Raw genomic sequence first — 15165 nt, 5'->3', positions numbered from 1 at the left:
GGCAGAATGCTTGGCGCCTTTCACAAATAGATCCTCCAGGCCTTCCCCAGCTGCATCTGCTGCTCTTGCTCCTCTTGCCCACTTCACGTTGTGCCTGCAACACACACCATCACTTCATGTGGCACCTTTGTGATGGTCATTAGTTCTGCCTGCCCGATCCTTCTGGCTTTCCACCTTCTGGGCACATAATAAGAGCATACTTCCTGGTCTCATGATCGGCTGTAGCTACACCACTAGTTCCAGTCAATAATGCATGCACATCCTTTCCAGGACAGAGCAATTAATGTCAGTTGCAAGACTTGAACTGAGTTCCCTCTGCCACAGCAACAAGCAAAATTCAAGATGGTAGCTCCTCTGCCAGCAGATCCCCTACCAATGAACAATAAGTGGGAGAAAGGAACTTTTATTTTTTTTTTTTAGAAACTTTTATTTTGATAAGGGGATAAGATAAGGGGATAAGATGTTGGGAATTGAGGGACCAGTTTTGTGGTAGAGGGAGTTACCATTTGACAATGCTGTCTTTCCATCTTGGAGTGTAAGGTTAAGTCCTGGCTGCTCCACTTCTGATTCAGCTCCCTGTTAATGCGTCTGTAAAGGTAGTGGAAGATGGCTCAAGTGTTTTGCTTGAGGCCCTGCTACCAATGTGGGAGGTCCAGATGGAGTTCCTGGCTCCTGGCTTCAACCTGGTTCGGCCCTTGCTACCGAGGTCATGTGGGGAGTGAACTCACAGATGGAAGACCTCTTTTTTTTTGTCACTTTCGAATAAACAAATAAGGAAATAAATATTTTGGGGATTGAGGCCACAGATAGACTACTCCAATGGACCTTTTTCTTGGATTTTTACCTTTGCCTGTGCTCTTCGTTTTGCTTGAAATCCACACTCCCTCACTCCACTGCTACTTGGCAAATGCTGACTGGTATTTCCAGGCTGATTTTTGAGTTATCTTTCCTGCAAAGCCTCTTCTGAAGCTCCAGGAAGCAGGGCCTCTCAAAACGGTACTTCCCCACTCTAGGTGCAAATCGGCTTTCTGGCCTTCACCATAGTTTTGTTCTTGCTATTTACATATCTGCCTGGCTCATTTAAGCGTTGGAGCTCTTGTGGGCGGAACTCTGCTTCATTCATTTCTATATCTTCAGTGTCTATTTCAAGTACAAGTTCAACAAGTGTGTCTCACAGAGAAATGGCAGCTCTCAAAAGGTTGAGGAGCCTCGTTGACACCAGCCCTTCAGTGTTAGAATTCATAACCCCAATACTCCTAGACATCCCAAGAGTAATTTCCCAAACACAGAAAGCTCATTGCTAATGTTGGCTGCTTTGTTTGCTGCAATTTTGTCACATAGCTGAAAAAGAAGAAATGTGTTGAAATCTGACTTCTATATTCTGGTACTTAAACATCTTTTTGTAGGAAATGGCTGAGGAAAGAAAGAAAACTGTCGTGCAGCGCGTTAAGCGGCCACTTGCAATTGCTCAGCATCCCATGTTGGAGTGCTGGTTTGAGTTCTGGCTTTGCTTTTGGATCCAGCTTCCTGCTAATATGCCTGGGAAGCAGCAACGATGGCTCAAAGGATTGCATACCTACAACTCCCCTAAGGGGCTAAATGGAGTTCTGAGTTTTCTGGTTTCTGTCTAGCCCAGCCTCAGCCATTGTTGCCACATGGGGCAACAGCTGATGGAAACTCCCCCTCTCTTTCTTCCTTTCAAATAAACAAATCTTTCAAAGAAGATTCAAAGGTAAGGAAGCCTTTGATTTTTTTGGAGGTCATTGTAGCCATTGATGAAGCTTATTTGCTGATTGAGTGCCCCTCATTTTCATGGCTATGTTTAGGAATGTCATCAAATGCTCCTTGCTCTGTTTGCAATAGCTCATTCGGTCCTAGTATAAATGGTAAGACTCTGAATCAAGGCCTGCTGTAGAAGTGAAAATTGAGTTGAGGGTAGAAAATCAGGGGCTGACTGCCTCCTCTATGTATCTATGTATCTATGTATCTATGTATCTATGTATCTATGTATCTATCTATCTATCTATCTATCTATCTATCTATCTATCTATCTAGGGATAGTTCCCATTTATTATTGTGGTGTCCTTAATTTTGTTAATGCCTCTATATGTATTGCCAAGTGCATCTCACTGAGCTGTTGAGCATAGGCTCCTAATTCTATATGAACTGTCAAGATTGTGTTTCAATGTCACCTGTAGAAGAAGCGAATTACGCAGGCCTGGGAAGAAGTCAGGAAAGTTTTGTTCTTTTTTTAACCCTAAGGTCAACAGACACAGGTTAGTGTCCTCTGCATAAACATTCAAAGTGGTGTGCCCCATTGATAAGTCTTTTGAGGTTTGAAAAAACAAACTAAGAAATTCCCGTGAATAATACAAATATATGTGTTTGAGGATTTAGGACTGATTTGATGGTCTCATTTTGGTCTTGAGCAACTGTAAGTTTATTTCATTTTCTTCAATTAAAAGATGTTTTTTACATTATAGTGGACACATGTTGTGATTTGTCCACTGAATGTTCGCTTCTCCTTTGTCTGGTATTAGCTTTCCAGTGCTGATGCCTCTGGTTTGAACAACACTCTGACATCATGGTGTGACAGTCAAGAGTCTGGCTCCAGCGGCATGGTAAGACCTGTGTAAGTGACTTACTTCCAAGTCATTGTCTCCTCAGCCATAGGATGGGAATATGGGTATTACTGACCTCATAGAGCTGATGGGGTTGCTAACAAGATCAGGCAATGCACTTAGAGCAAGACCTGGTACGCAACATGAACTCAGGAAACGTTTCTTTGGAGTTAAGAAGTTTTCCTAAGATATGTCTTAATATGAGTTATGCATATATTTTCTGATTCATGTTGTATTCCTTCATTTTGTAGAATTAAGCCTGTCTTTACTTCTTGAAAATTTACTTGAATAACATCTTTAAAGATTTTTTGTTCCATTTTTCCAGTCTCTTTATAAGGGGTACAATTTATATACAGATTGAACTTCCTATACATTTCATAAAATTTTCCAGATAAGCTTTGTTCATTTTCATTTTATTTTTCCCACCGTTCATGATTTGTCCTGTCTCTTGGAATATTTTAAAAAATTCTGTACTTTCATTTTATTTGAAAGGCATACACACACACACACGAAAGAGAGAGAGAGAGAGAGAGAGAAAGGCAAAGGCAGAGGTCTTTCATCTGGTGGCTCACTTCCCAAACGCCTTGCAGCAGCCGGAGCTGGGCCAGGCTGAATCCCAGTGTCATATATGGGAGGCATGGAGTCAAGGACTTCAGCCATCATCTGCTGTGTCCCAAGGTGTGCCTTAGCAGGAAGCTGGCACTGGAAGCAGAACCAGGTCTTGAATCCAGGCATTCCAATGTCACAAGCAGTCATCCCAAGTTGCCAGTCATACTAAATGCTCATCCCAGTCTTCAGCAATTTTCTTTGTGCCATTGCCAAAGTAGTGTTTTAAAAGTTTTCTCTCCAATATATTCTGTATCTATAGCTATTTTTGCTTCATGTATTTATTTTTAAAAATTTATTTATTTGAAAGTCAGATACAGAGAGATGAAGAGACAGAGATCTATCCACCGGTTCACTGCCCCAGATGACTGCAATAGCCAGTACTGGGCCAGGCGAAAGCTAGGAACCAGGAGCTTCTTCCAGGTCTCCTCTGTGAGTTCATGGGCCCAAACACTTGAGGCATCCTTCACTGCTTTCCCAGCTGCATCACCAGGGAGCTGGATCAGAAGTGGAGTGGCTGGCACATAAACTGGTGACCTTATGGAAGGTAGTGTTGCAGACAATTTTACCCACCATGTCGCAATGCTAGCGCTGGCTGTTCTATTTGTTTCTTGCTTTCCGTCTTAAGTAATTTCAGCCCATGTTTTATTTCCTTCTATAATTTTATGCTCTCTTCCCCAAGGAACTTTATTTTGTTTTCCATTCTTGTTCAATACAATAGTGATTTTAGTTAAAAAAAAAGTGACATATTTAGACCCCAAATTTCATCTATTCTATAGCAACATTTTCTTCTGTTTTTGGTTAAAATCCTTAGTTATTTCACATATATATTCTTGTCCCCCAGCATTTCCATGTCTCAATACCATGACTACTATGTCTTGTTATAATATTGCATATAGACTTAAAACCAAGCAAAGGAGTATAGTTCCATCAATAAAAATTAATCAGGCATTTTGGTCAACATATTGGCAGTACAAGCTGGATAATATTTATGAAACATGACAGGAAGAAATCACTGTTTTATGGTCAGATAGCAACCATTCCAGAAGTAAAAATTAGCACAACATTTTGCTAACAATTTACTGGAAAGGCAAAGACACATAGGGGCAGAGAAAGAAACAGAGAGACATATGAAGAGTGTGCTCATGCACTAATTCATTCCCCAATGCCCCCAACACCTGAGCTGTATTGGGACTGATAGCAGGAAGTAGAACTCAATCTAGATCCCTCTTGTGAGTGGTAAAAATTGAACTCAGCTCTCTTTTTTAAAAATTTCTTTATTTGAAAGAGTTACAGAGATAGTGTGACAGATGGACACACACACACACACACACACAATCTTCTTTATACTGATTGACTCTTCAGATGGCCACAACAGCCAGGGCTGGGCTGGGCCAAAGCCAGGAGCCAGGAGCTTCATCCGGGTCTCTCATGTGAGTGGCAGGGGATGGAGCATTTGGGGCATCTTTGGCTGTTGTTCCCAGGCCTTTTTCAGGGAGCTGGATTGAAAGTGGAGCAACAGGGACTCGAAGCGATATTTGGAGATAGTGGCTTTACCTGCCGTGCTACTGTGCTGGATCCTGGAGTGCCCAATTTCTTGAGGCATCCCTGCTGTTTCCCCAAGAAGCAAGAGCAGGAGTTAAGTCTGGGACCCAGGAATGTGGGTCATTTGGAATGTGGCTGTCTCAACAGCTAGGCTAAATGCTCACTCCCAGAGTGCTTTTAACAAGCTGTCTGAAATCTAAAGGGACTTCCTGTACACTTAGAGAGGATGCAGTCACCCAGAAGCAACTTGTCACATAACTGACAAGCGTGGCTTCCGTTTTGGGAGGAGAACCACCTTTCTCTGTGCTTGTCAGCTTTTATTTATTTTTCTTTAAATGTCTTCTGCAGAGCCAAGCCCTTTGCTGTCTTGGGCCTCGGGCTTGTTTCATGAAGGATCCTTGAACTTTTGGCCTTGGTGTTGATGTTTTGCCTCTCTTCTGTTGGCTTGGCTTCAGTGCGATTTTGGCTGCAGAGGTTTCTGAATTGAACCTTTTTCTTCAGTTGCTTCATCATCCCATCCATCCTCCTCCTCAGCAGCAAGTTTTACTTATTTTTTGTCCCTCTTGGTGACTAATTCTCCCATCCAAAGGGCAGACCATTGTCAAGATGCACTTATGAGATCTCTCGCGTCATCCTCTCCCTCGGACCTTCCTCTATAGCCTAGTGTTGTTCCACTTACATGCCCAAGCTCCGACTTCATTGCAACCTTAAGACCACAGGCGGTATTATTTCAGTCCCCAGGGGAAAGCATTGGCTGTGGAGACATTTTCAGAGTTGCCAGTGTTACTTCAACTGAGCTAACTTCATAATTCATTTGCCTCTGCTTTGACAATGTGCAATCTATCTTTTGCACCAGCCCCTGAATGGTTCTTAAAGGTAACTGGTACTCATGTTCATCATCATCCGCCTTACCGTGATGTTGACAGTCTTTTGTTGACAATGGAAAAGCTAGTCCTGGGAACTCAGAGGGTGCTTGTCCATGTTCACCCACTGTTCTTTGGGGCCATGTTGCACACCTGAGTAGGAGAGCAAGTGGATGGAGACAAATGACTACTGGCTCTAGAAAACAGCTGTGCAGGATGGAATAGTGCCAGGAAAACTGGTTTCTGTGTCGATTTTGTGCTGCCATTTGTCTTCCCATTTCTTTGTTCCTTTTCTTTACTGATAATTTTCTTTCCTAAAAAATTATTTTTTTTTGACAAGGCAAAAAAAAAGATATGGAGAGGAGAGTGAGAACAAGAGAATGTTCAGTTTGTTAGTTCACTCCCCGAATGCCTGCAACGACAGTCTGGGCCATGCCAAGGCTAGACAGGTGGGAACACAAGAACTCGTCTCCTTGGTATGTGGCAGGAAGCCAAGCCCTGGAGCCGCCACTGCTGGCTCTCGGAGTCTCCCTGAGCAGGGTGTGCTGGAGCTGGACACAGCGTGGAACCATGCTGAACTCTGAGCCGGACTTGGGCTTCTTAGCTGCTGAACACATTGGTGTTTTTTTTTTTCTGTGTCAGTTTTTGAATTGGAAAAAACAAAACTTTGTAAAGGTCTTATGCTGGCCCCCACCTTCAATTCCCATCTCCTTTGAAGCAGAAGAGCTGTTCTGGAAACAGCAGCTGTTTGCAAGATTTCAGGTTAAGCAGAGGGGGTCAGACGGCTCAGGCTGGCTGTATATCTCAGTTCAGACTCCCTTGCTTCTTACCCTGTGTGTGGGCAAAGGTTTTTTTCACCTCTCCAACAGAGGTCTGCAGCTCCCAGGCTCAATCACCAGCGTGCTTTTGGCAACGGTGGAAGGCTGTTCTGTGGGATTCCTCCTCACACTTTGCTTTGGTGTTATTCTGGCAGTCACTGTCAACAACTTCTGTTAATCATCAGTAGGTAGGAAACATGTTCCTGGAACTCTTGGAAGCACTGGGTACAGGATTTCAGATGCCAGCAGTTTCTGCAGCATTAGTGAGAAGAGGTCCAGTGCTAAGTGTTGTCAGGTGATCCATTTAATGGAGACAATGCTGCCCAAGTTTTAGTAAGAAAATGTTTTTCCTTATAAGTCTTTTTATTGTAAATGACTTTCCCACATAGGGTGTACCTTCATGAGTTCACCCACTAAGGTATTTTGATCAGGTGTGGGTTTAGTGGTTAGAATGCTGTTTGGGACATGGCTATCCTACGTTGGAGTGCCTGGGTTCAAGTTGCAACTCGGTGCTTGATTCCAGCTTCCTGCTAATGCACACTCGGTGAGCAGTAGGTGAGGGCTCAAGTAGTTGGGCCCCCGTCACCCACGCAGGAATTTCATATTGAATTCCTGGCTCTTGGCTTCAGCCTGGCCCTGCCCTGGCTGTTGTGGGCATTTGGGTGTTGAACCAAGGATAGGAGGATATTCTTTCTCTATCTCTCCTCTCCCTGCTTCTCTTTTCCTTTTGAATAGACAGAAATTAAATACAGGGGCTGGTGTGGGCAGGCTAATTCTCCACCTGTGGTACCAGTATCCCATATGCGCACTGTTTGAGTCCTGGCTGCTCCACTTTCAATCCAACTTTCTGCTAACAGCCTGGGAAAGCAGCGGAGGATGGCTGAAGGCCTTGGGTCTCTGTGCACACTTGGGAGACTTGGAAGAAGCTCCTTGCTCCTGGCTTTGGACTGGGCCAGCTCTGGCCATCACAGCCATCTGAGGAATGAACCAGTGCTTGGAAGATCTCTCTCTGCCTTTCCTGCTTTCTCTCTTTAACACTGACTTTCAAGTAAAATAGGTAAATCTTCTTAAAAAATTAAAAAACCAAGCAACCTCCTTTGTTAACATTTTTTTTTGATCAATACATTTCTGGCCAAGGAGTTTTGTTTTTAGACCAAGTAATCCTATTTTAGATAAACTTTTCATCTTATGAACTAACGCAAGAGTTCTTTTTAAAAAATTACCTGATTAATTTATGTATAGTCTCCCTTCTACAACCTGTATTGTATGTGCTGATGGGGCATAGGATAAGTGTCTTAAACAAGCTTAGGGACAGGTTTGGGACTTGAGCTAGGTCCTTAGGCTTCTTGTTTTTCTGCCACCTCAGCTTACTTTCCCAACTTATTATTGTAGGTGTGATAGTCTGAATAGAGGTAAACATTCAGACTGCTTCAAACAGAACCTGGGCATGCACTTAGATAATATTTGTTTCTCCATACCATTTTCTCTAGCCCTGCACCTACCCATAAATGCTTACTGTGTGGGCAGGAGGGATGGCTGCTGAGCAGTTTGGTGGGCGTGAAATTAGAGACTCTAGTGACAGCTTAGGAATAGGGCTACTTCTTGGGAGAGAGAGGGGGCGTCCCAGTTTTAAGGGCTTTAAGGAAGTAGAAAGACCCAGTCATCCAGATGGTGTGACAGAGCTCACTGCAATGGAACCGCTGAGTGACAGATAGTTTTGGAGTGACAATCGTTGTCTGATGATGGAGTACAGGGTGGAAGGCAGGCAGGACTGGACAGGGGTCACCTGTACCTCAGGGTGAGCTGGGGGCACTGGCCAGTTACACAGCGAACGAACAGGCCCAGCACAAGTAAATAGAATGTAGAAGTCTACAGGGCTGTGAGTTACCCGTTCTTGCAGACTGGAGGGTCTTGTTTTATAACAAAAATATTGTTTTTGCACTTCCCAGAATCAAGAGGTTTTATTTTCCGAGATGTCCAGTCAGGGAGAACTGTCCAAAAGCACACACGTAGTCCAGTGAGTCTGACATTGGGTTTCTAATTTTCTCCTTTCTTTTTTTTTTGGGGGGGGGGGCGACGTGTGTGTGTGTGTGTGTGTGTTTTTCATTCTTCTGGGTCTGACTGCCTGAACTCTCCATTCAAAGTCTGTGTCCTTCCCCAAGGCCCCAATGCAACCAGGGTTCACTTACTATCGTTGAATGAGCATCACTACAGAAAATATGGGAGACCGAATTCCTTGTCTACCAGAACCACAAACATAAAAAACAGCCTGGAAAACAGCATGTCTCTTGCTGGTATGCAGCAGACAGCTTAGGAACCAAGTCGCAGGTGCCAGGGGATGCTCCCCTTCTCCAGTCCTGCTGGGAAGAAGCGGACAGGAGAGAGAGGTGCACTTACAGTCCCACAAGCACTTCTTTATCTCTGTGGAGAAAAGCAGAGGCTGAGGATTGTCCCAGGAGCCCCGAAGGCTCTTGCTTCGGCAAGGGAGCAGGGGCAAAATCAAGAGAAGAGGATGAGAAGGCAAGAGTAGGGAGTTGGAGGAAGGCAAGGAGACAAGGACAAGAAGGTGCCACTGGCAGCGGATGGGGGTGTCCGCTGGGGTTGGAGCTGGCCACAGCTCCTTCCGTCTCATCATAACCACAGAAAGTGTTGCTGGAAGGGGGGAGTGGGGACACTTGGGTCAGGTGTCCCCAAATCGAGAAACCCCTTAATAATTCTCACCAACCCTCTTGGAAATCTGATCTGATGTGTTAATCTGCAGTTCTAATCAGTAAGAATGCTTCTGGGGGAAGTCAGGCTGCCTTGGGACCTCTGGGTGGGGGTCAAGGAAGAGGCTGGAGGGAGGGCAGCCAGCCTGCACCCAGCCGGGCACAAGTGGACAGAAAGTGCTAGATGAGGTTTCCTTTTCAGAGAGGATTTCCGCCCCCCCCCCTTCCTTTTACAGTGAAATTGGAACAGTCCTGGGTAAATGGGACAGGTGTCCCCAGTCAAGAGACAGGGCTGTTTATTCAACTCAGCCAAGAGGCCCCGAGGGCGGGGGAAGTCTCCAGAGAAACCAGACTTGACCTTTTCCCTCCACCAGCAGGTAGTCCCTGCATGTGGGCCACCATCCCGTGGACACGTGCGTGGCGCTCTGACAGGTGGACACCAGCAGCCGCGGGAACCTGGGGAGCCCAAGGCACACCTCCGAGGTGTCAGGCCCACGGGGGACGGGGAAATCCTTTCAGTCTGCCACCGTGCGCCCTAACAGCCAGCGGCGGGTGGGTCGGGAGCGGCAGCCCTCTCGGGAGCTCTGGGTGCTCAGGGTAGCAGCCGTCCACCGAGTCCCAGGCTCCAGCCCGAGGCCGCAGCGTCGGGCGCAGACTGGAAGAAGCCAGGAACCGACAAGCGCCAGCGACGCGGCCTGGCCCGCCCAGGCCCACGGCCGGGGCATTCCCCGCCGCGCTGTACCGCGTCGCCTCTCGGCGTGCGGTCGCCAAATATCCCAGGAGTTTGTTTGCGCAGGCGTCCCCTCCAAAGCTGCGAAGGGCTGCGGATCTTGAGCTGGTGCCCGCCCGCCAGCCTCCAGGGCGCCCGGGCGCGCTCTTCCATCGGCGTTCCCCAATCGTCAGGAGGCCCATTTTGGTGCAATGCGAATTAGCTCCGGCTGCCGAGTCGGGAAGGGGACCCACCGGCTCCCGGCGCGCCTGCTGCGGGGCTCGAGCCCACGCCCACGGCCGCCGCCCGTCGCCATAACAACAGCCTCCCCCTACCAACACCTCCCCTCCGGCCCAACCTAGGGTCTGTCGGCCCCGGGGCACGCGGGGTGAGCACCCTGCCTCGAGCGGCCGTGCACCCCCACCCTCTCGGGTTCGACGCATCCCAGCGCCACGCAGAGGCGCCCCATCCCGTCCGAGCAGGGAAAGCCCCGGAGCCCCCCTTCCCCAGTCGCGACTCATAATAAAGCTCCCCCTCCTACCTCCCCAAGCCACCTAGGGGCTCAGGCGTTCTACTCTGACGCGCGCGCACCCGCACCTGCGCCTCCGGCCCGGGTTCTCGGAGGGGCTGGCTGGAGGTGACAGGGGGTGAGGGGCAGGTGGCGCGCGGCGCCTCCGCGCTCAGGGCTCGCTGCTCCGGGGGCGTGCGGAGCAGGACATCCCCGAGGGCGGCCGCGCGGGGAGGCGGGGAGCCCGCGGGGAGGCGGGCAGGCGTGGGGTGGCGGAGGGTGGAGGGGAGGAGGAAAAGAGCGGGGCGGGCGGCTGGGAGGGAGCGGGAGGGAGGCAAGAAAGTAGCAGAAAGTGAGGCTGGCAGGCGGCGGCACAGGAGCCTGCAAGCGGCGGCGGCAGGAAGTCTGCGCTGAGCCGAGCAGCAGTACGAGCCGGGAGGCAGCGCGGCGGCGAGAGTGAAAGAGGAAACTGCAGAAGAGGAAGCGCCGCCGCAGCCCGAGCCCCGGCTCCCGCGCACGGCATCCCCGCGCCGCCCCCTCCCCAGCGCGCCCCCGGCCAGCCCTCCGCGCCGCGCTTTCGTCTGCCATGGCCCGGGAGAACGGGGAGAGCAGCTCCTCCTGGAAAAAGCAAGCCGAAGACATCAAGAAGATCTTCGAGTTCAAGGAGACCCTGGGAACGTGAGTCGGGGGCTAGGGCTGCGGGTGCGGGGCGGGAGCTGGGGAGTGCGCGGAGGCGGTTGCGGCGGCTCCTCCGCACCCCCACCCCCTCCCTCGCCGCAGGAATCCTGCCGTTGGCTGTGTCCTCGTGGTGGCGGTGCCTGTCCCTCTGGGGCCCCCAACGCCTCCTGACCCCTCGGGCCGGTGTGCGGGTCTGCGTGCCCCCTCCCCCGCCGGGTGGGGGCGGGGCGCTCTGGGCTTTCTGAGAGCAGCCCACGCGGGCTCGAGCGACTTTGCACTTCCCCTGCTGCCGCCGCCACCGCCGCCGCCCTCCCGGCTGCCCTCGCTCCACGCGTGCCCACAGGCAGAGTCCGGGTCCTGACTGTGTGCGTTTTCCCTCGCCGTTTGCGTGGGCTTCGAGGGAGTGGTGTGTGTGGGGGGACCATTCCCTTTGGCGTCTTTCCAGTCCGGTGTCGGTGCGGGATCCGCATCTTGCACGTACTCGGTGTAGGCAAGACTTTGTGGCCGGCCACGCGGTGCAGGAGGGTCACGTGTGGGCAGATCCTCATCCCTGCATGCCGGTGGGTTTCCCCGGTGCAGTGGGGGAAGAGTCCGCCGGTGTGGTCCCGGCCCCTATGCTGAGCCGGGGCTCCAGGCCGTCAGTCCCCTGCTTGGCTTCGGGAAGCCGGGAAGCCGCACTGGTCAGAAGCACCTGCATGGGCTGAACGCTGCCCTGGGTGAGCTGCTTGGCCGCACAGCCGTCTGCTGTCTGCGCTGAGTTGGGTTTTGTGCGTCTTGGAGTAGGCAGGGTAGGCAGAGAGTCGAAGGCAGTGCTGCATGTAGCTCAAGTCAAGTTGTGTCTGGCCACGATGAATCCTTTAGTTCCTAGCTGTGGTTCCTCTGTGTGTGTGTGTGTGTGTGTGTACACGCGCGCTCTAGGAGGGGTTCGTGGAGGTGTTGGAGAGGCCATGGAGGAAAAGAGGAGGTGTTGGCTGAGACCCGTGCCTCCTTAGGTGCCTCATACCCAGCTTGTCTTTTGGCCCATGCTCAGGGTCCACTGCACTTGTTTTGTCACCTTCTGTCACCGCACCCCCATATCTGCAATGGGTCCCCCAGAGAAAGGAGGGGAGCCTTCTTAACTGTGCATTTGTGTTCCCCAAAAAAACACACCACCGAGCCCCAGGGGCCAGAGTAGTTGTTCTCTGTGCTCAGGCTGCTGCCACTGCCACCGCCTGCCCCCGCCCCGGGCACCTATGGGTACCAGCTGCTTTCTTTGTCAAAATGAGAACAGAGAGGACAAGTCCTCGACACCCGGAGGTATTTGGGGCTGCCTCTTTGCGCAGCTGATGAAGGGGTTGAGTTTTGGTGCAGAGTTTTGCAAGTTGCCATTGGGGTTTGTTCGGCTTTGGGGTTGTGACTCTGAGATGCCCAGGTTCCTCTTGCTTGTCACCCTGGGACAGGCTTGTGGCTCTGGGTGAGGAGAATGTGTGATTGTGTCCGGCTTAGCCCTCTCCTGAGGACAGGTCCCCTGCCTTGCTCACAGCTTCCTGGCCTGCTCTTTGAGTGCAGCCGCCAGGCTGCTGGGCTCCGTGGAGTTGCTCCTGCCATGGCGAGTTGTTTGGGGCTGCCGACAGGCACTTTCCTCTGCTGGGAAGGCTGGGATTTGCCTGCCGTCTGGTGCTTCTGGCTTCTGGCTGCTAGCCGTGCTCCATTGAGCTTTGGTCATAGGTCTCTCTGAGGGTCCCGGATGTTGCCTTCTGACTTGGAAAGAACTCTTTTCCAAGAGGATTCTATCTACAGGACTGGCCGGTGTCCTGGAAGAGGGAAAAGAAGGCAGTAAAACAATCAAGTTATTTCTTTGTCTAATGTTGTAATAATAGTCATCAAGGTGACACTCTGAAGTGTAGGGTAAGTGCTAGGCATTATTCTAAGTGTGTCTTAACTCATTTGACACTCACGGTCATCTTAGAGATAGGTATTTACTGTTATTCCCAATTTATAACTGAGGAGGTCAAAGAAAGGAGCAAGTGACTTGCCAAACACCTGCTAACCTTTGAGTGCTGGCAGCTGAGGTTCCAAGTGAGGGAGAGCTACTCCGGGTTATCCTTGTGGGGTGAGCTGCTTTCTGTGCCTAGTAGTTGCAAATGCTTCAGAACACTTTGAGTTTAGTATTTGGAAAGCCAAGTTTAATCTTCAGGTAAAGTCTGTTCTCTGTGAACATGCCCCAGCTTTTGTATATATCATCCTTTTGGCTCCTTGGACTTTCCAAGAAGACCCAAGTTCAGAATGGTTGCTGCCTCCTGGGCTAAGCCCTGTGACCTTGGCCTGAGCTAAGGAACCATACGGTGATACTTCTGGTCCCCTCAGCATGGGGGCTTGAGCCTGAACCCATCACAGTCTCATAACGAAATCTAGCCGAAGTCCAAGGCTTCAGTGACAGTTGGAGTTCATTTCCAGCATACTCTGCAGTTCCCCTCATCCTGTTGGTCACACCTTCGCCATCTGTCTTTAAGAGCCCAGGCAGGAAAGCCCTGGAAGAAGCAAAGGCTGCCAGCTTCCAGTGTTAAAAACACTTTAAAAATAAAGCTTTCCGCAGGTCTGAGGAGCACACCCTTCCCCAGGCCCTGTGGTCTGAGCCTCAGCTGCCTATTCCAGGGCTCTGTCCTGGTAGAGTGGGAGGCCTAGGGGCCAAGACTGTTGAGTCTGTGCAAGAAGAAACAGCTTGCTGGCTGTAGGGCAGTGAAGACTGGTCCCGGAGGATGGAGGATGAGATGGAGGAAGCCCAGAGCTGTGCGTGCCCGGGTTGTCTGCTGGACCTCTGGAAAGAAAGCTTGTCCATCCATGGGGTTTTCTTTAGCCTGCTTTGCAAAGGGGTCTTGCAGAACCTCCCCATATTTCTGGATAAGGTGGTGTGATTTAATTACTGTTTATTAATCAACAGCATGTTTTCAGATTCTTGGCACACTGTGAGAGCTAATAAATATTGTGTCATGGTGAATTAGGAGCGATAAACATGTCTGTTGGCAGACTGCTGGGTTGTTCAGGCCACCTCTGTTGTTGATAGCTTCCAATGACTTCTGAAGTGAACAAAAACAGGCCTGAATAGTACCATTGAGAGAAGTGTGGACCCCGGACCGCATGGAGGTTGCTTCTGCCATTGCCAGGGTATGAACAATGCCCTGTGCTTTTCACAGCTCACAATGACCCTCCCAAAGTACCTTGCCTCCCCTGGGATACAGACAATGACATGTCCTAGAAAAACACATCTTTCTCTCAGCAGGCTGCTAACACGCTTCTCATGCAGGCTGACCCCTTGAAGGCCCGGCCCTTGGTGAAGGGCTCCTGTACCCTGTGTCCTGAGACTCAGCCGCCATAAGGTCCTGTGACCTGGGGCTCTGGTGTTTTTTTTTTTTTTTTTCAGTTTCAGCTTCCATATCGCCCAAATCCAGGGGGTCGGGGAGGACCAGGAAGATCAGCTGATTTGCAGATACCTGGACAGTCCTAGGGTTTTGTGGCTCTGCTCTGGGAGGGAGGCACCTGCTGTCACCTGTCAGGAACTGGGTGATGCTCCTGTTTGTTTGTGGGTGGGGAGGGTTTCTATGACTGTGCGATGGCATGATTAAACAGCCCAGTGCCTTGTCCCACTTGATGTCAACAGCAATGGTCTTATTTCCTTCCATCAAGTGCCTGGGTACCACTTTAGGAAGGTGATGAATAGACATTTTCTGTGGGGCAGGGTCTGTCTTCTCTGACACTTGAGTTCCTCTGAAATCACTTTGTAAATAATGCTTGTTGGGGACACGGGACATTGATTTGTCTGGAAGGCCAGCTGGAAAATAGACTCACTGTTTTGTTTTGGGGATGTGTGTATGCACTGCATGTGTGTGCACGTGTGTACATTCCAGTTGGAGGAGAACTTGTGGAGCTGCTTGAGGTGGCATGTGTGTTCGGCCTGCTGAGCGATGAGTTTTTGTACTGAGATTCCTCAGGCTCGAAGAGTCTGAGCAGCATTTGAGAAACTGCTGTCGAGAAAAAAGTAGAGGCGAGAAGCTCCAGGGTTTGCCCCCAAGAGTATGCCAGCTACAGTGTTGGCCAGAAGTTTTGACTCTCTCAGGCCGCTTGTTTTGAGG

General features: G+C 50.0%; 1 protein-coding gene across 4 annotated transcripts in view; it reads left to right on the top strand.

Moving 5' to 3' along the window:
- Window positions 1-10689: 10689 nt before the first annotated feature.
- CAMK1D (calcium/calmodulin dependent protein kinase ID) overlaps window positions 10690-15165 on the top strand; it is a 386816-nt gene continuing 382340 nt past the window's right edge. For 2 of the 4 annotated variants that reach the window (XM_012930343.2, XM_012930340.3), the window contains exon 1: window positions 10690-11056. In XM_012930343.2, the coding sequence (XP_012785797.2) occupies window positions 10965-11056 (92 nt within the window). In that variant the 5' untranslated portion in view covers window positions 10690-10964. The remainder of the gene's footprint in view (window positions 11057-15165) is intronic. The other 2 variants (XM_058669473.1, XM_004578466.3) reach the window with 2 other exon arrangements.

This window comes from Ochotona princeps, chromosome 10, assembly GCF_030435755.1.
Source record: "Ochotona princeps isolate mOchPri1 chromosome 10, mOchPri1.hap1, whole genome shotgun sequence".
Classification (NCBI taxonomy): domain Eukaryota; kingdom Metazoa; phylum Chordata; class Mammalia; order Lagomorpha; family Ochotonidae; genus Ochotona; species Ochotona princeps.
Note: the sequence above shows the minus strand (reverse complement) of the source record. Positions and strands in the feature narration are given on the sequence as shown.